The sequence below is a fragment of the Motacilla alba genome, chromosome 5 (assembly GCF_015832195.1).
Source record: "Motacilla alba alba isolate MOTALB_02 chromosome 5, Motacilla_alba_V1.0_pri, whole genome shotgun sequence".
Taxonomy (NCBI): domain Eukaryota; kingdom Metazoa; phylum Chordata; class Aves; order Passeriformes; family Motacillidae; genus Motacilla; species Motacilla alba.
The window spans coordinates 18,229,218-18,253,360 of NC_052020.1; the positions used below are offsets into that span (position 1 = coordinate 18,229,218).

A 24,143-nucleotide genomic window follows, 5' to 3' on the forward strand; every position below is an offset into this window, starting at 1 on the left:
TTTTTTTGGTTTGGTGTTTTTTTTTGTTTTGTTTTTGTTTTTGTTTTTGTTTTTTTTGGTGTGTGCATATAAAGGAAATAGCAATGCTCTCCCTTTTCAGCACTGTTGAGTCTCTGGATTGAATCTGGTTTTGTGCTGCAAAAGAACCACACCCTGGGTCTGTACTGAAAAGGTTTACATGTAAACTTTGTTATCTTGTGTTCTCTTTGTGCTGGGAACATACACAGGCAAAGTCACCAAGACCCAGTGATAACTGCCTAAGCTGCTAGGGCTTGACTGCTTCTTCCAGCCCTGGGTGGCTGTCTCTCTGTTTTACTGCATCATTGTGAGTTTGAGACTCTTCCTAGATCTGCAAACCCTAATTTGCAGCTGTTTATGTCTTTTTTGTCTGTTTTGTTTTGCTGTTTTGCTTTTTCCTTGATTGTGTCAGCTCAGAATTGAATTTTCTGGGCCTTCATCAGACTTGGCACATAGTAAATAATGCTTAAATTTCAAAGCATTGCACAGTTTTCAGCCTCAGAGAGGGCTCGTGGGGTGTAAATATTTATTTCTGTTTGTGTAAAGGATGACAGCAGTGCAAAGAAACTTAATTTGTTCAAGGTCTCTTGCTGAATGGGAAACATCTGCAATTAGAGAAGAGGGATTGTAGAAAACCTACTGTATTTCTGTTCATTTTTGAAATATACTAATTATGTATCTTGTTGAATTGTAATGAATTTTTTATTCTTGTCTCTGTGCATTTGCAGTGTTACTGCCAAAACTCTGTTTAACAGAAACTAGGTGGTAAAATGGATGTCAGTTCCAAAGTCAGTGACTCCTTACTCTGAGCCAGTGGAATTGTGTATCTCCAGCAGAGAGCAGGTACACGTAAACTTTAAAACCTTGCTTTGTGAGGAAACACCACAATCCAAAGCCTACCCTTTTTTCTAGCAGTAGGGATTTTTGGCAGACTTTTTCTTGGCCCATCCTTCTTCCTATGGCTTGCAGTGAGCTGTTATTAAGAATTCTGTACAAAGGGATTTTTGTTTTTGTTTTCTGGGTTTTTTTTTGGGTTTTTTTTTTTTGCTAATAAAGAGTAGAAGCTGGGAATATGATATCCATAAGGTAAAAGATTTACCACTTAACATTTCCAACTTTCTCTTCTCCTTTTTTAAAGCACACAGAGAATATACAGACCCCAGGGCAGGGTAAGACTTAGTTGTTCAAGTGCTTTGAGCTCTTTGGATGAAAGCTGTTTGTAAGGGCAGCTCCTTTGCTTGGTACAGCAGTAGGCAGATGGCTGTGCTGACCTTTGAGTCTGGCTAATACCAATGCATTTATGACTTATATTAATGCTGTTTTGAGTAAATCTTCCTAAGAGTTGTCTTCTCCTCTGTCAGTAGTAACTTCTCAAACCTTTGTGCTCACAAGTATAGTACTGGGCATGTAAAACTGAGTGTGTCTCATAGAAGCTCCATTCTAAACTAGAACAGGGTAACTGTGATTTCTGTCTTGCAACAGCTTTTTCTGGAAGAAACATTACTTTTGTCCTAGTCAGCTGCTTTGTGCTAATGATCTTATCAGCTGTGCAGTTTAACTAATATTCCATTTGTGGGATTTCATTTTGATGGCTGTGTGAATGTGTCAGAACTCTGATTTGTAGGTGTTTTTTCTGGTTCAGGCAAAGCTAGAAGCCTGCTGCTATGATAGTGGAAGAAACAGGAGACAATAGCTTTTCCCTGTAACATGCAGACAGAAATGATGTAATTTATGAGTTACGTAAGTGCTCTGGTATTTCCGTTCTTTGTCACAATTGTTAGTTTTCCTTATGCTTACTTACCTTTCAATTAAATCAAGTCCTGTCTGAATGTGGCCACTCAAAACATTCTTTCAAAGAAGCCTTTCCTGTTGCTATTTTGCTGGTTGCACACTCCCACTGCATGCAGTCCTTGGCTTTAAATTGCATGTTCAGTGTCCAGTTGGAGAGGACATGGACAGAGCCTTTCCCAGCCCATCACTGCCACACAGTAAGAAGAAGCAGTCCCGTCTTCCTCTCAGACTGAAAGATAAATAAAGGCCTGGACTGGAATGCGTAGTGCTGTTCATGTTGCAACTGGCTCTAGTAAGGTAACCAAGGGGAAGGTATAAAAAGATTTTCCACTTATTTCTAGGTATTGCTAAAGTTTGTTTTAACTCCTTAAATATTACTGTTTTCTGGGAAGGTTGAGGAACAAGAAGGGGGTTTTACAGAGTTTTGTTGATTTATATCCAGTCAGTTTCATGACATCATTTTTCTTTTGGTGAAGAGTGACTAATGTTAAACCCTTGTGCAAGGTGTCGTAGTTGTTTTGAATATTGGAAAGCTTATTAAACAGCATGGCAGTGTTACCAGTATTCATACACACCATGTTTTCTCCCAAAACCATACTCTGGCCCTCATTTGCCATACACTGAAAGTTTGCCAGGTAATTCACTGTATTGCAGCAACCAACAAAATCCCTTGCTTTTTTGATAAATCTTTTTCGTTTATCAAGAGTGCTGAGGTAGCTGCGCTCAAACAGTTTGTAAGGGAGTTGCCTGCAGTCAAAGTACTTGTAACACGCTCTTTTCAAAAAGCACTTACCATTTTGTTCTTTGGAGCGGAGCTAAAACCTTTCCTGTTTTTACAGTGTAACTGATTTTCTCCCCGCGAGTCTAGAGATGGCCAGAGCTGTTTGTAATGAGACCGAGTCTGTGCGTGCAGGTGCATGCTCATGCATATACATAAAACTGGGGGATGAGTCCTACAATAGGTCATTGTTCTAGCCTAATTAGCAGACAGACAAATGGGAAAGGAATAGCGTGGCCTTTTCTGGCAAAGATTAACAGAGGCAGCCACTGCAGTCCGCATGTTTAGGTTGGGTGAATAAAATTGAGCATTTGTTACTGTGTTATAGATGTCTTGTTACTTGTCAAACATGAAGTGGGCCAAGGGAAGAATAAAAAAGGGTCTTGTCAAGCTGGTGAGATGGCCTGTTTTGCTGCTGTCAGCTCTGATTGCAGTTAGTTTTGCAAATAGGATACAGTTGCCATTTCCAGCAGCGAAGCATGAATTTTTAATAACAAAAGCCCAAACCAACCAAATCAAAGCAAGAATGATATGCTAGCTTAGATATTAAAAATACTGATTTCTGAGTATGGCAGGAAAGCATCTTGTGTAAGTGCCAAAAAAAAAAAAAAGGTCTCCTAACCTGTTTCTCTAGGATTTATTAATTGAAAATAGAGTTTAGAGTCTTCTTATTTGTTTCTTTTTGTAAACTCACGTATTGTTCTGATGCCACATCCGTGGAAGAGTTCAAGGCCAGGTTGGATGGGACTCTGAGCAACCTGATATAGTGGGCGGCATCCCTGCCTGTGACAGAGGGCTTGGAATTAGATGATCTTCAAAGTCCCTTCCAACCCAAACCTTTCTGTGATTGTGCATCAACCAGAACAGCTTGTCAGCTCTTATGGTTATTAGATCTACTAAAAATTTCTCTTGAAGGTCTGCAGAAAGCTTGAGATGAATAGAGTAGAGAAAAATAAACAGTTCAAAATTTAAACCAGTTGAAAAAAATAAAACAATTTGAATTTGGGTATTTTAAAATGCATTCTAAATGAAGATTTTAGATTGATCTAGTTCCTCCTGGTTTTCTATTTATGGTTTGCATAGAAGACTTCTCATAAACTTCTGCTGAAGTGTTTGGTTGCTGCAGTTGTCGTGTTGGAATAGCTTGCATTTCCCACTCCCCTCCAAAAAGGCTTTTGTTCATTGTGTGGTGTTATAAATGACCATGTTGTAACAGTTAGCAGTTCTTTTGGGAATCTCTTGATCATGTGGTTAGAGAAGTGACTGCAGTGAGAGAGGTTTTGAAGATGAAGTTAATTAAATGTATGTTACAGCACTTTAGGTAAATAGCTGGCTGTAATGTGTTAAGCAGATTCTAGGGTATCTAGGATAACACTGGGCAAGTCACAGCACAGCACTTCTGCAGCCTTGAAAACATTCCTACCAACATTAATAATCAAAATATCTCCATGATACAGATAAAACTAATGAGCCAGACAAGCGTGTTTGTCCAGGTTTTTAGAGAGAACCAGTGTCAAGTTCTCACCTCTTGGTGTTGTGCTCAGAGCCTGCTGCCAATTCTCTCTAGCAGAAATTTGTCAATGGAGTCAAATACAGTTATAACCAACTGTAATTTTAAACTGTTTTGTAATAAAAGACAGGACTTTTTGAACCTATCAAAAATTACCTCTGATAACAATCCATTACAGGCTTTCAAGTGGCGGGGTGTAACGTCGTGATACATGCTGTGGTAACATTTTCTCTGTTCACGTGTATTTTATTGTTCAAGTGTATTATTCAAGTTGTATATTTTGTGTAATATTTGACTTAATTTTAAGCATCCCTACAGAATTAGCCAGGTAGCTCATTCCCCATATTTCTTTTCCCCCACAAGCCTTAGTTAAAGATATGTTAGAAGAAATTACCAAGAGGCATCTCATTCAACTACCAACAAAATGTCCCACTTGTCAACTGAAGATTTTCGTTTTGTTTGCTAGATCAGCAGGGAGAAGTTTTCTTCTTCCTGTTTATTTTTAGCTGTGTATGTCCATGGGACAGAACTGAGGTTGGGGCTATGTCTGCAGTAGTGATTGCTTGGAGAAAAAGTCACAGCAGCTGAACGTGTCAGAAACAAATTGTTTCTTTTGATTTGGAAGAAGATTCTAGTCATGTAGCTGATTCAAGGTGTCTGGGCTGTCCTGTTCCTGGTCAAAATAATACTTGGCGTGCAAATATGTACATAGTCTTATGCAGAGGTGAACCTATCACAGAGATGGATGAGATAAATCTGAGTCTAATTATTGCTGCTGTGAGGAAGTGAAGGCTGTTTTTGGGTACTGCTTGTGAGTAGTACCCCCTTTAGTTACTCCCCTAACAGTGAGTACTGTTAGGGGATGCTAACAGTGTCTTTCAGCCTGTTGCCTAGTCAGCATTTCTAGACGGAATCTGGGCCTTAGACTGATGGTTGCTTCCTCTGAACTTGTTTATGGTGAACCAAGGTGACCCTGCAATCCCTTGTGTAAAGAAGCAAAACATATGCATTTGATTCTTATCTGTTTGTTCCCATGCAATGAGGCTTGTAATGTTGGTTATCCTAGAAATACATGTAATGTTGGTAATTGCTGTGTTATCACTTGCTAGGCATGTATTTGATGGTCCTCTGCTTCACAGTACTTGTACTTCAGTATTAAGATTATGATTGCAGACACATTGATGTAGCAGAAATTCAGAGGTTAAGGTGGATATAAACTTGAGTGCTCTTGGTGTATGAACAGCTGCCATGCTATTCCTTGAGTATTAGCCACCTCTCTTGGACCCCTCTTCCTTCTAGGGCATGTTCCCACAAGATTGTTTCAAGAAGATGCCTGAAGAGATCAGTTATCTCTTCGGGACCTTACTCAGGACGCTGTTTCTTTGCAGGATCCTGTGCTGCACTATGTCATTGTCACTGCAGCCAAGGTTGCCCCCAACATTCACATCCCAGCCAGTTCTTTGTTGTTAGTTAGTACAAGGTCCAGCAGCACATCCTTTCCTCTGGCCTCTCCATCACCTGTGTTAGAAAGTTGACTTCAGTGCTCTGCAGGAGCCTCGTACACTGTGTGTGCTCAGCTTGCCCAGCAGAGATGGGGGTGGCTGAAGTTACCCATAAGAATCAGGGTGTGTGACTGTGAGGCTCCTTCCCGCTGTCTGCAAAAGACCTCATCCACTTGCTCCTCCTCATCTGGTGTCCTGTAACAAACACCCACAGCAGCGTCACCCTGCATGGTCTGCTCTTTAATCCGAACCCATAAACTCTTGACTTGCTTATCATCCTCCCTGAGACAGAGGGCCATGTATTCCAGGTATTCTCTTAAATAAAAAGCAACTCCAACATCTCAACTGTTTTTAAGTGTATAATTGAAAACCTTTCTGTGTCTGTACAACACTTAGATGACCAGATACATCACTCTTTCCATGTTGAGTTCTGAGGCCTGAATTTTTACTTAACTTGCACTAAACAGTTTTCATTTTGACTCCCATTAGGAAATATTTCAGAAGCATAGAAGCTAGACATGAAACTTTGTTGCATGAGGTATTTGGTTCTGCTGTAGTTGCTGTGTCTCTCTTGCTTTGCTGCCATGAATGCATGGGCTTTCATTCCTCCCTTTTCTCCTGGGGGTTTTTCAGCTCTGAGTTGTTGTTTCTCTCTTCTGCCTAAGCCTTGTCTCAAAGTGATGCTGTCCTTATCAGACCTTGCCAGCTGACGCTGACTGGGAGAAGCATTCTTGCTGGAGCCCCTCACTGTGCCAGCACAGGTGTTTGTGGAGCTCTGCAGGTTTGGTTGTTAACTTAGGCTGATGGCTTCATTTCTACTGAGTTAGTTTTTGTTTGGATCAGCTCTTTGGTGTGGTTTGCAGCACACAGCCATGGTACAAGGCCATGCTGTGCTTGCATGTGAGACCGGGTGATACAGAAGTGAGAACACGCAGCCCTTGGCAAGGAGGAGAGCAGCACTGCTTCATCCAAGAGTTTTGATGGCTTGAGGTAGTTTGAAGTGCTTAAATTATATTTAAATACTGCTCTTTTATATCCTTTCTGACATTGTACACTTGTGCCCTGAACACTATTTCTTTTCAGAGCTTCTGAGATGATATGTGGAGGCTAAACCCTGATTTCCAAACTCAAATCCAGCACCCATAGTGAATGTAAATTTGGTTGTGTTGTACAATAGATTCAACTTCTCTGTCTCCAGAACTACATAAGCATGTCTAGGTGTGAAGTATTTCTAGAAGAATGTTCTCATGAGCATTTGAATTTCTGTTATTTTTAGATATGTTCCCATGATGGCCATTTTCATTCAATCTCAGCTGTTGGAGGAAACTGGAAATTGCCACCTCCTAGTGGTGTTTGCTGGTCTGGATGAAATACAACAAATGACTTTTATTTAGGTTTCCAGTTTTGGAGTATTGCTAAACAATAAAATTTCTTTGTCAGTTTTCAAAATACCCAGCATAAACTTGGTAACAAGGAAAAGCCTCACATACTTCTATTTTTGTACTGAAGCATACATGGGTGGATGTAGGAAAACTTTATTAAGCAACTGCACATTTGCTGTCTGTCCCCTTTTTTGCATTAATAAAAGAAGCTGCCACTTCAGTGTCAGTCAACTGAAGATGCCATTTGTCCTTGAAATGTACTCCAAATTGTTGTTTGGCACCCTTTCCACAAGCAGGAAAACTTTGCAGTGGGGAGAAAGAATAGGGGAGAGAAAAGAACAACAATCCTATTGCCTTAGAATTGTTTTGCGTCATCTGTGGCCAAATGATAAATACTTGCTGTGGTTGTGACTTGTTTTCTTGTTGGACTGTCTGGAGTAAATCATTAATGGAATTTGTTTACAAAATACTCCAGTCTTCTGTTAGCCCCTGTCATTTACTGTGTAGGGCATGTGTGAAAACTTGTCTAGTGTGCTGACAGACCTTGTGAGACATTTGGCTGAGCAAGTCTCTATAATGTGATGAAATATTTGGACCTGCACCCACCAAATTTTTTATTTTTTTTTTAGATTCTAGAGGCAGCTTGCTATGGTCTGTATTAGTTTAAAAGGCTGGGAGAAATTGTCATCTAAAATACAAGCAAGTCTATATTTTCATGAACGCTTGATGTCCTTATTTAAGGAAATCTCTTCTTGTTACAGCGACAGTAGCAGTTCACAGCCTGCTGTGCTCTACTGAAATCTTCACATCAGTAGCAATGGAAATGATGCCATGAATGCTTTTCTTCCCAGGTGCTGAGGAAGTCTTGCTGCTTGCCAGAAGAACTGACTTGAGGAGGATTTCCCTGGACATGCCGGATTTCACCGACATTATTCTGCAGATAGACAACATCAGACATGCAATTGCCATTGACTATGACCCTGTGGAAGGCTACATCTACTGGACTGATGATGATGTCCGGGCAATTCGTCGGGCCTATCTTGATGGCACTGGAGCCCAAACTCTGGTGACCACGGAGATCAACCATCCAGATGGTATTGCTGTGGACTGGGTGGCCAGGAACCTGTACTGGACTGATACTGGCACAGACCGCATCGAAGTGACCCGGCTGAACGGGACATCGAGGAAGATTCTTATCTCAGAAAACCTAGATGAACCTCGAGCCATAGTGCTCAATCCTGTCATGGGGTAAGTTTGGTGTTTAGGGAGAGTCCTGTGGTAGGTCTTGGGATCCAGCTTATGGTCTCCTGAAAGTGAAAACGTGCAAATTGCAGGGTGATGCCTGTACCGTTTGTCAGATATTCAGGAAATTACTGATTTTCCCTTGATTCATCCCTTTAGTAACTGTGTACATAAAAGGTGACTTCTAAATATAGTGTTCCTCAATGAACCTATACATTGGGTGTTTGGTTGAATTTTCTGTTCTTTGCATCTTCAGTGTTATCCCAACTATGAAGGAATTGGGCCACTGCATATTTTCAGTAGTTTGATTTATTTACTGCTCAAACTTTTTATTGTCTTCACTGATTAGTGTTTAAGCTGGTTTGTTTGCTGCTGTTGGGGTAGCAAAAAGCAAATTCTTTCAAAAGCGATACAGACTTTAACTCTTGTCTTGCCTGTTGCATGCATTAATTGTTCCCCCTTTTTTTTAAATTTATTTACAGCTACATGTATTGGACGGACTGGGGTGAAAGTCCAAAGATAGAATGTGCTTATTTGGATGGCTCAGAAAGGCGAGTTCTGGTGAATACTTCTCTTGGGTGGCCTAATGGCTTGGCACTGGATCTTGAAAAAAACAAGCTTTACTGGGGAGATGCAAAAACAGATAAAATTGAGGTGAGTAACAGAGCCATACTTGGATGCATTTGTCGAAAACAAGTGCAGTTCTCATATGCAGTTTTGTCTTGGGTACATTTACCCATTTTTGGAGGAGTCTGTTGTTTCATTAATATTAAAATGATACTTAAAATAACAAGACATATTTGAGAAGAAAGGAAGTACATTCATGTGGTTCCGAAAATTTCTGCAAGAAATGGTGTGTTTGTTATGCCTACATTGCTCCAAGTGTAATTTAATTGCTTGAAATCTCAGGTTTTACCTGAGGCTTTTGCAACAAATTGGGACACTCAGGTAAAATTTGTTTAAAAGATGTTTTGACTTGTCTGTGGTGCTTGGAACTGCTATCTAAAATTGCTGGCTGCAAAAGACAGTGCAAGGTTCATGTACAGGAGCCAGTGGATATGGAAGCCCTGGAAAGCCATATTTCAGGATGTTAATGATTATGTGATGTCCAGATTTGTGGACAATAAGTAAATTTTAATGTACCTACTACTTTGAAAACAGGCAGTCTGTGCCTGAATTTGAGGAGGGAAATTTCTACCTTGGTCACGGCCTGTGAAACTAATTGAGTTTTAATGTTGTTTGGGGTTGTAGCATATGCAACATTTTTTGATAAATAATTTAGATAAATAGACTTTGAGGAATGGCAGCTTTCTAAAGATTTTGCCATCAGGAAGAGAGGAAACTAGACTGTGTGCTAGCTCCAGAAATTTAATTTCAGTATTTGGCAGTAGCTAATACTGAGTTTGATGACTACCAGAGAGATCCTGTCTCCCCTTACCTTTCAGCTTGCAGGACAGGGAACATTCCAGATGCCACCTTTTATAGCTGGGGCTGCCTTGGGTTTCATGGGGTTAAACAATCTGTTCAAACTGTCTTACTTCACTGCCAGGCAGCAAATCCAGCAGTCCTGTTTGGTTTGACATCAAAGTCTAGGAAAACCAGAGAAACCAATGTAAGGGCTTTTTATTCACTCTGTTTTTCTTTCATGCTACTCTACTGGCCCTAATACGCACGAAACCTCACTGTATGTCATTTGAGGTGGGGCATTTCCAGTTTCACTTGCTGCTGCAGTCATTCAGCATAAACTCATTTTCCCGTGCTTGTGTTTTGTTGCCAAGAACATGGCATTTTAGTAGCAGCCACTGTGTCTCAGTGATTTGTTCTGTATGTATGTATGTTGCATCTGCAGCTTGTCAGAAACAAAAATCAGCTGACTTCAAGTTGAGGATACATATTTTTATTTTGTACTGTAGTTGACCCAGCTGGGTATTATAAAAAGGATTTCCCTTTTTTCCCAATGGACGCCTAAAACTACCTTGAAGCATGTTACTGGATAAATTTAATTTCTGTTATCACCTAAAATCAGCATAAATGGGATGGCAGGTAGTAGGCTCTAACTATTTTGTAGCTCATTAGGTAGCAAAAGAAAAAAAAAGCTGATGATGTTTTGGGTGGTTTACTGTCTTGCTACACTTCAAGGAGGGAGTGCTTGCTTCATCTTAAATGATGTTCAGATTTATGCTGAGCACTCCTGAAGAAGGAAGTCTTCAACCAAGTATTTTGCCCCTACACAGTTCAGAAAGTTGCACTCTGCAGCTGCATTGTACTGCAGAAGGCAAAGAAGGTGCTGCCTTGTCTGTGCTGAAGATGGGATCCCAAATTGCTGTTAGATGGTACTTGAGAATTGCTTTCATCAATGGCATGCCTTCAACTGCTTTCTACACAGAACAAAACACGAGAGTTAATATAGCTTGTGCATATTTGTGTGTATCTCTGTTTGGTATTCCACTCTGGTTTCTGGTATTCTAGATCTGCAGGGAGTCATCTTACTCTCACTGGGAAGGCCTGTTTGAATTCAAAGTTCTTAAACAGTGAATGAACTTTGTACAGCTTGGAAATTTGATAGGCTGATGGCATCTGTCCTGTTTTTCCTGGACCTCGGGTCTGAAATGCCCTGTGAATGCCCCTGGGTGGGTTGGTTGGATTCAGGGGTGGTTTTGTTCAGCTCTGGTAACACACTGTGACATTGCGTTTGGGTGCACTCTTCCTCAGTTAGAAAATACTCTCTGCAGAGCTGTTGAGGCTACACCAAGCATCACCCTGTACCAGGAGACCTTGTTTTATCTGTGCATGGAGAGCTCCACAGGGTGAAAACAGCAGTTACCCTTTCCTGTCAAAACCCTTTGCTAACCTTCCCATCTGCAGCATTCAACTGCCACACAAAGGGCTAAGTCACTTTGCAAGTAGTTTGCATCCTGGAGAAACCACTTGGCAAGGCTTGTCAAAATTTTGTGTGACAGGAGGCTATGGGGCTTTTGCTGCAAATTTGGCACCCTGTGGTAACACTGTTCCCAGGTTCTGAGTTTATTTTTTTAAATTACTTTGACAAAGAGTATGGCAAATAGAAAATAGATAGCAAATTTTGAGTCGTGTCTGTCAAAATCGTGTGTTTGTCCGCACAGCTTCAGCTACAAGTAAAGGGCATGGATTAATCCAACTGAACTTTGGATTTTACTGACAGAGAAAAGTTACTTTCCAGGAACAAACAGCAGATTAATAAGGATTACAGGATTCCAGCAGAGAGAGAAGCAAAGGCCCACGTGTATAGTTTCCCAATTCTTCTTTTAAAAAATTTATGGCAAGCCAGGTTTTCCCTTGTATTATTTCTTCAATATTTGCTTCAAGTGCCTAAGGTATAGTTGCACAATGTGCAATTATGAAATTTTCAGCTGCCTGTCATTGTGTATGCATTTTAGTTGAGCTTGTGCAATATTCTTGGAATAAGCATTCAGCAGACTATCCCTTTTGGCAGCTTCCCTTCCCTTTCCCCTCTGTTGACAAATGTCCTTTGTTTGTTTTTTTTTGTGGGAGATCCACAATCACATAACTATCACATACCCAATAACTTATCACATACAGTGAGTCTGTGCAAGTTTATGGGGTGTTTTAAGTGTAAGTCAGCACTAGATGATGATCATGGAGCTCACTGGAATTTCTTTCCTGGGTGCAGTTGTGTGGGCTGCCCTTGAGTTTTCAGGAAACAAGCTTTATAATTAGTGTGTTGTTGATCACATTCTGCATAAATAATGTAAAAGGCTATTTGGAGCAATTTAGAACTTAACTATCGGAGTAGGATTTGTAGAAGTCAGTTTTGCTGGGGAGAAAAAATAATAATAAACTTAAAGTTGCTTTTTCTAAACAAGTCCAAGTATACTTCACATATTACACTTTATTTTCCAGTTATTTGACCTAAAAGATGCAGTATTTAGTTTATACATTTTCTCATAAATGATACATTTTTGTGTGTGTGTGTTTCATTTTCCAGCAAAGGCTTAAAAAGAAGTATGCAACGTAATAAACTACTTAAAAGATTATCTGTACTGGTTTACTGAAACAGGCAAATCTTATAGGGAGAACAACTAATTTAAACTTATTGTCAAGTGCTAATTAGCTGTAAAAATCTCAAAGCATTGTTTTTCTATAAATATAAATGCATTTCAGAAGACCTAGTTTATACTTATTTTAATGTAAATAATTCCCACACTGCATATTTCTATTAATATATGAGAACAGAAAAGTTCAATGGATATAGAAATAAGAAATGCAGGGTCCCCTTAATTGAAAGAACAGATCTACAATCTTAGATCAGTCTAAATAGGCAGGTGCATTAATAAAATTATTTTGATTTATAATAGTGAGGGAGCCTTAATTTCAGTGGGGTTTTTTAGAAACTTTTCAGTGACATTCAATTAAATTCAATTTAAAACTGTGGCAAAGAAATGTTATGAATTGAAACTTACACGGTGGTCCTTAGATGAATGAGATATGTATCTCCTATACTTTTCATTGCATCCTATATTTTTTACTTCTGATAAATTGGTAGATGACATCCTTTCCAGCTGCCAATGCTACATATCTGAAGTGATATGCACCACATGATGTTGGCCTACAGTGTGTTAATGTTGAATAGCACATGTCAGAATTGGGCTGGCAAACCTCGTGCTCGTCCCTGCAGTTCACAGAGCTCTGTTCAGCTCTGTATTCCTGCAGCTCCTTTGGATGATGCCACTTCTGCTTTTTCTGTTTGCAATGCACTGCTCTTCTGACTGGCATCAAGCTGTGCTGTTGGAGGAGTGACGTGTGTGCATGTGCGTGGCTGTTGGGTATGTTTTTTTGTTGGGGATTGTCTGTGTGGTTTGTGAGCATTATACACCTCTGTGCTTTATTAATCTGAAGTAGCTGTCAGGCCTCTGTATTGCTCTGCCTTTCGCTTGAGGAACCAGCAAGCATGAATGCTGTTGTAGGTGGATGGGGATTTTTTTGTTTTGCCTGAAGGGAGCTGCTCAGCAAACTCCTATCACATGAGAGCTCTGTTTGTAGCAGTGTTCAAAGACCTGCTGTATAACCAACTGTCTTTTAAGCTTCTGGAGGGGTATAATCTGTACTGGTGAGCTTGAGACCAGATTTAGACCAGGAGCCACACAGCCATTGTAGAATGGATAGGAGGAGTCGTTTGGAGGAAGGACTACCTTGAAATGTTGTTACAGGGTTCTTTTTTTACTGAAGGAGTGATAAAGTACTGGAATTGTCTGCCTGGGTAGCTGGTGGAGTCACCATCCCTGAATGTGTTTAAAAAAAGACTGGATGTGGCACTCGGTGCTGTGGTTTAGTTGAGGTGCTAGGGCATGGGTTGGACTCCATGATCTTGAAGGTCTCTTCCAATCTAGTGAGTCTGTGAATTCTGTGACAGTTCTTAGACTTTGATAAGACTGATGATAAATCAGTTATGTTTGCTTTTCCTAGAGGGACTATGCTGGGATGGAACACAGACTTTCAGGGAGGGAAGAGAGCTGTATCTTTGACTAAAACAAATTCTATTTCTACAGAATTATGTACAGCCTCACAGGGTTATGCACCTGTAGGAAGAAGAAGGAAACCAGGCAGCCAGGGGAAGAGGATCTTAATTCTCTCTTGTTTAAGAATCCCTACTCTCTCATCTGTCTGTTAGCTGTGTTCTGCTTGCAGCACCAGATGCATCACCAGATTTGGGGTCAGGAGTAAGCACCTCAGTTCAGGCTCTCAGGGATGTCTCAACTTCCTCTGCAAGGAAGAATTTTCTGCACATGCTTATTTGGAACGATCTTAACTAATTTGCTATCATAGAAATGATGTTGCAGTTTGCCCAGCCTTGTAGACACAAGTCTGTGGTGTGGAACAGAGTGCTGAGATGACACACAATGATCTGTAATGTTCAGCAGGTCAGACTGGTGAATGATTTCAGATCTCAATAGCTTTTTGTGAATTAAACTCTTCTGAGTCTGTTACATGTTTCTGAACCCTGAACTGTGGTTCAGGATTTCCTGATGTGATACTACCTCTTTCTGGAACACAGAAATAAAGCCAGCCATGCCAACCAGCAATGCACATATCCTGTTCAGGAGCATAGAGCCTTCTGGCTCCATTCTTCTAATTACAAGATCATTTGTCTGTGTTTTGCTTACTGCTTAATTAGGCATTTCAATATATTATTTTATACCTTGCACCACATGAGCGTTGTTTACTTCTGAGAGGACTTTTTCCAAGTGTGGGAGCTGTTGAAGAAAGTGATATCCAGTTTCACAGAATTAGATGTTTTAGATCAGAACAGAAGGATCACACCTTTCTGCTCTAAGCTAAGTAGAAAGGAAGTGTTCACAGAGCAGAGAGACTCATTGACCAAAGGGAAGAAGATAAACTTATGAAAATGAATTTCCTCCTGTCCCTTTTCAGTGTTAGTTGCCAAGTGAACTTGTATCTGAGCCCTGAGCAAGTGAAAGGTATGACAGTGTTGAAGAAGAAAGTGTTTATTATAAGGAACACACCCAAGCTGTGGCTGGTTCCATCCTGTGTTCATCAGTGCTCTTGGAGATACATAAAACTTTCTATTCTTCAGCAAAATTTTCTTGAGAAAATGTTTTTCTGCTGTTCTGGATGGGATAGGATGGGGAGGGATGGTGGAGTGCCTCTGCAGATGAATGATGGCTTAGGCTCAATTAGTCTGGTCTTTATCACCTTTTGGCTGAAATGCAGCAGCCCAGTTGACAGGGGTGTGGGGGCTTCAGTCCTCAAGGTATGGACCATGTCTCCTTGGCAGCAAGAGGTGCCATGAGCACATTCTTAATTCTTTAAGCTGACATTTCCCAGATAACTAACTACAAATCAAATTCAAGATGCAAGTTCTTTTCTTCACTGCCTAGGCCATACATATGGAAAAGGCAGCTACGTGTCTGAAGTGAAGACTGTTGTCTGGGCTACTGTTGAGCATAAATGGATTTTCCATAATAAAGGCGAATCTCTTCTGTAGTAAAGAGAATTTTTTCTTAGAGGTTGTGCTGCGATGCTGGATTAGCCTTCTCTCTTTCCCCCTTCCCCAATTTTCAGGAACTGAAAAACATCAAGGAGTTCTGGTTCTCTGTTCCAAGTGCAAGGTTCATATTGTTGACCTTGCCTTCAGCATCATAAATAACCAGAAATTCTCGTCTGTAAAGAAGTAGAGCAAAACCAACCTTGCAGCAAAACCCCGCTGTGTAGAAGCAGATGCAGCAGGGACTTGTCCCACCTAGATGATACAGGAGATGATGTGGCCTGTGTTAGTCCTGTCACATAATGCACTAGTAGAAAACTCTCAAATAATGGGTTGATTGAATGAGATCCTTCCATAGGATAGTTTTGATCAGACATTCTCTTAAACTTTTATATGCCCTGCTTGATACTGTATCAAGTAGCTTCAAAGGGAAAAACATATACAGTTTAAATACGCCTTTGAGTCTTTCCATACTCAAAATTTCTACCACTGTGAACTTACATTAATCTATAACAATTTGTGATTTATTAGAGCTGCTGAATTGCCATAAAACCCTTTATATCTTGTGTAATTATCCGGGAAGTCTTTTGTTTTGTTGTTACTACTCTTTTAAAGGGACAACTTAAAAAAGAAGCAACTGACAGGCAGCTTCTAAATTTGGTCTTTGTGGAGTGCCCAGGAATTACTTCTGTATGTGCAGCTTTTGCCATATTTATCGAGAGGAAATCCTGAGGATGTATTAAACTACAAAGTTGAAGAATTATTTGAGTTTTGCATGTTTGGAGCTCTCCTTTCTCCCTGGAGAATTATTTTAGGTTATCTGATATCAAATCACCCTTTTCCTCTTGCTAGGGAGAGAATTCTGCTTTACTTCTATTGCTGGGATCAGCTTCCTGTATTTAAAAAAGGGATTTTGTGTGTGGTGGCACAAAGGCTTCTGTACCTAGGAAGTGTGGAAATGAGCCCCCCTTTAAGAGAGCCTGATGTATATTCTAGCACAGAACAAGTATGTGTATTTCCAATTGCTGCGAAAATGTTGGCTTCTATGGAAGTTGGAGTAATTTTGAGTTTGTCAGACTAGCAGGTAGGATAGTAGAGAGAGGTTTTAACTTGGTAACCTTCTCGAAGTTACTGGCTATATTGTTTGTCAATAGCTGTGAGTGAATTCCTTTAAATACTGTTACCTTTTACGATTTCATTTTTGTACTTTGTTCTGCATTTTCCCAAGAAAAATGCTGAATTTGCCATAGAGCTCACCTCTAACCTAGAGGGAAGGTGGTTTTTGCTGCCCAGGAGTTGAGATCTCATGAATAATGTCTTATAGCAGGTTGAAAGAGACTTCTTTCTCTGGTGTTTTGAAGATACTTGTGCCAATATGCACAGTTTGTGAACGAACTTTTCACTGGGAAAAAATTCCTCCCCCTTCTCTTGTTTGAACCCTTTCTTGGTGTTTAGTGACCTTAGGTGTAAACTTCTTAAATGAAGAATACAGAAATATTTTTTTCCACAAACACAAATTCCAGCCTCGTATTTCAGCTTTGTTGGGTCATATTTTAAGGCCATCTGTATTGGTGACGGTATTTCCCAACACCACAGAATATCATATTGGAATGTTCCAGATGGATTGTCTTGAGCAATGCTGGGAGGGCAGGTGATGGTACCACAGGTGCCTGTCAGCACAAATTTCTGCAGTTTTTGCTTGTGAAACACATGGAACGTGGATGCTGTAGGAAACAGGAAACCTGGCGTGCTGGGCTGGCCTGGTGAGGTTCCCATGCTTCTGAAGAGCTCCCTCTACAAATAAAGGTGCGGAGCTTGCTTTTCATGCCACATCTTATTAGTGAAATTTTGAAAGCTGTCAGTACCATTTTTAGAGTCATATCATCCAGGCCTAACGAGAGAGAAATCTAACAGACACACATGACAGCCACCAGCAGCCTACCCTAGTTTCTCCCAAGGTTGCTTGAAGTGGTGGGAAATTTTTCTGATAAATGTCGGTAGTGTGGATGAGACCAAAGGTTTTTGTGTCTATTTATCCTTTCTAAAAATTCTTCAGTGCACTGATGGGATAGCAGTCACTCAAAGGAAGACTTCCTTTGCTTGGCTTGATTGACCAGAGTCATTCTGTGGGAAAGGATGCTAACTTATTCTAAACTGGAGGTGACCCTGGCCTTTTTGTGAGCAATAAAGACATAATAGAGGCCCAGTTAGGGTTCAGCGGAACCCCCACAGCCATCTGCACACTTCATTGGCAGAAGTGGCTTTCACTTGAACTTGCATTTGACAAGTGTTTTCTGTCTCTTTCTCATTCAGAAGGGTCCTTCAAAGCCAAGTAATTGAAATGCTTTCACCCCTCACTCCTTTTTCTCCTTCCCCCAGACTTGCTTAAATTGCAGGGCAACTGGCATTCAGTGTTAAATGAGTAAAAATGCATCTACTTCCAAAGCAGCTCCCACTTTCTTTCCCTTCCCATAGGGAAATTTCTAAATAAAAACTCACCCTCTTTTCCACACTCTCCAGCACCAGCTTCATAAAGGAAAAGTTGGGAGGAAAAAGTGTTTCTGTTGCAAGACGCGTACATTTTTCTCCCTCCCTCTTTTTTTTTCCCCCCTAGTTTTTGTTGGTTTTTTTTTTTTCCCTCATCGGGCTGGACTTTTTGAAATGAAACACAAATCAGGTCTCTGGAATAAAAGGTTGTGAGTATGCCTTGTGGCATTTGGAATGAGGCTATTCACTGCCTGAATGACTATAAATAGAAAGCAAGGAGCTGCGTATTTCTCAGTTCAGACTCCCTGCAAAGAAGCGCCCTTCCCAGTTAAAGGGTGACTTTTTGAAAGAAGCCTTGTTCCTTGAGCTGAATTGAATTGCTCCAGGAATTCTTCTCCTTGCAGCTTGCATAAAAGGCGTTAATCTCTAATTTATTTCTCCTTTTAAAAGGCAGTGTACTCCATCATAAATGTATATTCTTAGCCATGTTGCCAGATATGCCTGTCATGTCTGTACAGAGTTGCAAGTAAAAAAATTCTGAGTGCAGAACATTGTTCTGGGCAATTTTTGTGCCTGAAAGCCTTCTTTTTGGCTCTGGGCCAGCTGTCGGCTCCCTTTTTATCTGGTATTCATTCTTTAGTGAGAAGGCTAAATTAGCAGCACTCAGGTTTTTGTGGCTTTTTTTTTTTTTTAAGGGATCGAGGAACAGAATGGGAATTGTGATTGATTTTTATAATAAAAGATTTGATTCTCCCCACACACTTGTGATGTTGCCGATGGTAAGAGCTCCAATAGGTTACTGTTGCAGTTCTGCAGACAATTTCTTTGGCTGATTTGGCTGTTAAAAAATGCTGATAAATCTCCCGTGTTGTGCAGTTATGTAAATGTAGTGCAATCATTTTTCTTCTGCCTCCCCTTTTCAGAAAGACTGTAGTATTGAAGAAAGACACATAGTAGATGGGAGGAAAATGTTTGACAGGTTTGTGAGTTGGCAGCTTTAAAGATCCTAGCACTCAAGCTGTTGGATTGGCTTTTTTTCTCTTTTTCACCCCTTTTTTCTTCCCCCCCCCTTCTTTTTTCTTTTTCTCCTCTCCTTTTTTCTTCCACCCTTTCCCCTTCTTTTTCTCCTAACACAGTGGTGTTTTGTGTGGTGTTATTTTGAAAGCTGCTTCTTATTTTCTCCTCAGACCTTTTGTTTCACATTTTTTTCTAGTTTCAAAAACTAGCAAGGGCAGCCTTTTTCATAGTCTTCTTTTCCCTGTTCATAGTTTTTAAGAATGGGTCTATGGATTCTTTGCATTGTTTTTTCCATTACTTATGGAAACCTAGTTGTGTGAGTGTTTTTTCTCTTCCTTTGTTTAACAGAGGAATTAAAAGCTTGACAAATACCTTGTTTTTTTAAAGCCCAGCCTGTGCATGGTTTCCAGTGGTTTTTGCATTAGTGCTAATGTAAAAATGAGAGCAGCAGCAGACAGGAAATAAGGAGAGCAGTATGTCAGTGCTGTTCACATTTCTAGTAGAAGAGAGGAAAAGCAGAAAAAGAAATGTGCTCTTCAGCAAGACCAAGAAAGTAGTTTTTAAACAGTTGCCAATCGGACTAAGGAGATAAGAGATTCTATAATATTTAATTTCTTTGTAGTTTTCTAAACTGTAAATTTCTTGGCTTAAAACTGATGGTCAACGTCAGTTGATTTTTTCATAGCTGGACAAATGAATAACAAACTTTGCAGAGAAATATAGTCAAGTTGGTAGTTTCCTTCTCTTGATTCCAACTATTTGGGACATCTTGATCCTTGTTATTTCTCATTATCATTTTACCTTTGTAAATCTCCTTGAGCAGAGCTCTTAGTTTAGAAAGACAAGTGATTGGTCAGGTTATATTTTGCCAGTTATTCATCTGAGTTGCCTTTGAGTTCTTCACTTGACTTAGGGTTACTTTCCAGATAAAAAAAAAACATGCATTTTTTCCTAGATCAGATATTGCATTGGTTTATTTTTAATTATGTTGCCCACTAGTTCATGGTTATATGAAATTTTGGATCATGTGTTTTTAAATTTATTGGTAAGATTATTTTATGTGTTTAAAAGTAAAACATCATGATTTGTAAAATGGGTGGCAAGGACAGAGTGCATTTTTTTCCTAGTTATGGATCTGGTTTTATTCCTTGTTAAAATATCAAACCTTTTTGGCAAATTTAACGCAAGATGAAACTTTTTAGGAAGGACATCATTAGAACCTAGGTAGTTGCTTCTAATGTAAAACTGGCCTCCTTTTGTCAAATACTTTAATATTTTAGTCTTATTTTGAAAACTGCAATGCTGTCACCTAGCAGGTGAAGCACTAGAGAGGCCCTAGTCACAAAAGCTGTGTCCTTGGAGAGAAGTCAGGTGAGATCTGTCTCTAGGAAAGTAGAACTGGTTTTTGTTCCTCTTCCCTGGGTTCCTCCTTATGAGGCTGGTTCTAGCAGTGAGGCTGTGGGCCCAGCTACCCTGCTGTCACCTTCCATTCCTGTAGCCTGTCCATCTCTTTAAGGCCCCAGCTGTTAACACAGTTCTGCATGGGCAAAGTCCCCACTCAAACCCCATGCCTCTTGAGAACATCTCAGAATGGATCTTTGTTTTATCAGATAATCAGAACTGACAAACTCCAATGCTCAATTTCACCAGTGTGATGAACGATCTGGTTTGGTTTCAGGTCTTGCTTCCCTTAGCAGTTAGAAGAGTTTTACAAATTGTGCTCAAACCATGTGGATGGTCAGTCCTCTAATTTACCTTCTGATCCTCTCTGTTTCGTATGTGAGTGTTTCTTAACCCAGAAACCATGGCTGTTTGTCTCATCCAAATTCTCTGCTACCTGTGAAAAATAAAAGTGATGTCATTGCCTTTTCCAGTGAGGTAAGATATAAATAAAAATGTTTCTTTTATTTTACCGCTGTTTTTACTAGATCTTTTTGTGTTCCTTTGGTTTTGTCTTTGCTTTACTTTTCTTCAGTCTGACCCTAGGAGGTAGCAGTATTGTTAGCTCTCATGGCTCCTGCTGTGATCCTGCAGGAGTCAGAAGTTTTCTGAGTCTTGTGTGTAACCGAGAAGACCTATTCACCTTGGCCACATCTGGAGGCATGACACTTTTGTCTGAGGTGATACAGAAAATCCTTTCTTAAGAGGTGCTTGATGTGCCTTGTATGTGTATGCAGACTCAGAAGGATCTGGGATTAGGAAGGGATATTCCCTGTAATTTGCTGTCCAGCCTGATGTATGGTCCTGTTCTTGTTAGCAGGGTACAGAAGTGGGAGCTGTGCATCTTTGTGGCAGTGTAGGTGTCATCCACTTTGCCTGTGGCATGTGGATAGGTGACATTCAGTGCCACTAGAGGGACCTCAGTGTGAAACAGTGTATGAATTTACCTGTACCCTCTGGTCTTAAATGGTTTTGAGATGGACATCTGTGAACCATTTGATGAGTTGGTGATTTGGCAGGTGTCAGGATTTTTGTTGGAAGAGAAAACAGTTGTGTTTCTTTTTTGAAAAGCAGTTCTGTGCTTTCCACTGATAAATGGTCTTGTCATACGGCAGCATAGGATAATCTACATATACCTTGTTCTAACTGTATAACCCTTTCTAAACACTCCAGTTTCTGGTGCAGGTTCATCCTCACTAGGAATAATAAAACTACCCAAGTCTGTTGTCAGATCAGAATATTAATGGATGGCATGTTATTAAATCAAAGCAGTAAAAATGGTTTAAAGAGAAGCAGCAACCAGCAGCTGAATGTAGAGCCAGTACTCCCTGCATGTAGCAACATGAAGCAGGACGTGGACGGAAAGCACAGAAATATGTCTTTGATATAATGCAAATGAAATATTTGTCATGAGCATTAAAAAGAGAATTGTTTGGGTTTGTTTGCACAGCTCCCACAAAAATAATGTCAACTTAATCAAATTTTCAACACCGAGCTTGTCACTGCCTGGACAGCTTGTGTAGAAACCACTGCAGCTGGGAAATCTCATGCCTGTGAATTTATGCTTAGATTGGAAGTTACTCTTGAAGGCTGTGCTGGGCTTTGGAAATTTCTGCTAGTCCAAACTAAAAAAAAAAAAAAAAAAAAAAGTACAAGAAATGTACATTGCCCTGCTGAATTCCTACTTAAAAATGGAAAGACCAGCCTAAGGTCTGACATTACCATAGCGATTCAGAAATGTTGGGCACAGAAGAATGAGCAATTAATGTCAGATTCCCTGGGGAATCTTGGAGGTGACAGAGGTCAGAACCAGAACTTCCTGAAGATTCTCCCAGAGGAGTATTTGCAATACTCCTGGGTTTGGGGTGTGGTTTTGTTGTTTGTTTGTTTTTTTTCTTACAGGCTGGTTGTGTTTAGCAGAGGTTTAATAAGGTCCAGCCTTGGATTTGTTCCCCTAGGGAGAGACTGTGTTTTGCAGCAACTTTCTAGAGCATCTTGTGAGGCAGTGAAACATAAGTACTTCCCATTAAGAGACGGATTAAAGTTTGTACCACACAGTTCTACAAAGTTAAAGAGCTCTTGTGAAGGGCAGTGATGTTCCCTGCTTAACTTCACAGATTATTAAATTGAGACATTAAGTGAACTGCTGGGAGATGGTCAGATTTGGGTCTTGGGCCAGGTCTAGGAGTTGGGCAGGTTAGGAGTGTAGAAGAAGTTGTGTCCCTCAGTCTGTGCAGGGGCCAGGAAGGTCATTTGCTCAGAGCACTTGTTATCCTGAGAGCACCATCACTCCTCCTTCCTTCAGCGTGAGATGTTCCTCTGCTAGTGGGTGTTTCTGACAGAGCTGCACTGGGGAAATCTTCCAGCATAAAGTAGATCCCCAGGGGACAAAAGTAGGTGGTACTTGTACTGACTTGCTGCAAGACCTTTGGCTGAGTGTTCCAGCATCTTGTGCCCCTGTGGTGGAAGGTTAGTGTTTTCCAGCTTGTTAAAGCCTTTCTAATTTAAGGCTTATGAAATGCTACATAAATGCAAACTTACTGTTGCCAGCAGATGAGATTTAAGGCATCTTTGCAGAGTGCCACAGCCTCTTCTTTGGGCTCTGCTCTTTCTCCTGTATGGGTTGACTTACGCTTTTAATGTTCTGATCTTGTGAATCAACCTTAGAGGATCCAGCCGCAGAGCAAATGTCAAGATTGTTCTCAGTAGAAGCATTTGCCTTTTGCTTCTGGCATGGCCACACAGGCTAGAAAAGCAACATTGTGTTCTCCTTGTCTTTGACATTTTGTAGTCATGCCATTATGGAATGTGGGCCTGTGGACGTTGTATGGTGCTTATGCATGAGTGGGGTTTCGTTTTGGTGTGGCCATAACACCCTTGGGACAGTTGTACCTTGCCTGTCACCTGTTTGTTCCCACTGTGGAGACAGTTCACAGGGAGGAGGAATCCATGTGTTCCACAGAACTAGTGCACCTGATGTCATCCCTGTGTGGTCAAGAGCTGCTCATCCTTGGTTTTTGTTGTCTTCTACTTGTGAGATCTGTAAGACAACTGTCCTTTTATTTTCCCTTCCCTTCATTTTCATAGTTATCAGTTACCTGTTGATTGTGCTACAATGTATGAAAATCAGTGCTGGCTGTTACCATTTTTAAGAACATAGTAAAGGTCATATCAGTCTGTGCCTTCATTATCTATTTCCTGGCTTTTAAAAGTTTGGATCTGTGATTGTAATAAAGCACCCAGTAGCACAGGACAGCTTTGGTAGTGCAAAGTTCAAGCTGGTTTTGTTGGTGGGAATCCCATCTTGACAAAAGAAATTGAAAACACATAACAAATGAATCTCAAAGGATTAAAAGATTGCCAGTGAGGTTTGGGAAGGGGAAGGTGGCTGAGGTCAAAGCTAATTTGCTGCTATAGATTGATAATAAAACACAAATAATTTAGTGATGGAGCAGCGGACAGACTACTTAAACATGTCTTGTCTCCAAAGTGGAGTGTGATACTCATGCTATGAGTTAATTTCTTTCTCTCCAGATTAAACTTGGTACAAATGCACATTTTTCTGTGCCAAAACAAGCATTTGTACAAAGGATGAAGAGGCTCTTTGGATTTGTATGCTGTTAATATCTGACAGGTTTGTGTCAGCACGTGAGACTCCAACAGTTTATTCCAGTAACTTCCAGGTCCTTGAGTTCTTGAGCAACAAATCCATTGGCGAATCAACTTGAGAACCATTGTCTTTTTCAACCTTGGTGATTTAAAGTAAATTGACTCGAGCTTTTCCATTGAGAGTCCATCAAAGAGTGAAATGAAATTCATTTCAATAAGTTCTCAGATATGTTCTGCTTTGGAGAGGTGAGTACTAGACAAGCCAAAAGCATCTCGCTTGTCAACTTCTCACCCTGGTACCTTTCCAAAAAAAAATGGGTTGAAGTTTTCACCCTAGCATTTTGCAATTACTTTTGTGTCCATG

At 40.3% G+C, this 24,143-nt stretch overlaps 1 protein-coding gene across 3 annotated transcripts in view; it reads left to right on the forward strand.

Moving 5' to 3' along the window:
* Nucleotides 1-24,143, forward strand: part of LRP5 (LDL receptor related protein 5) — a 127,609-nt gene that overhangs the window by 58,625 nt on the left and 44,841 nt on the right. For 2 of the 3 annotated variants that reach the window (XM_038136849.1, XM_038136850.1), the window contains exons 6-7: nucleotides 7,833-8,229; nucleotides 8,706-8,877. In XM_038136849.1, the coding sequence (XP_037992777.1) occupies nucleotides 7,833-8,229; nucleotides 8,706-8,877 (569 nt within the window). Of the gene's footprint in view, nucleotides 1-1,653; nucleotides 2,107-7,832; nucleotides 8,230-8,705; nucleotides 8,878-24,143 lie in introns of those variants that run through there. The other variant, XM_038136851.1, reaches the window with a different exon arrangement.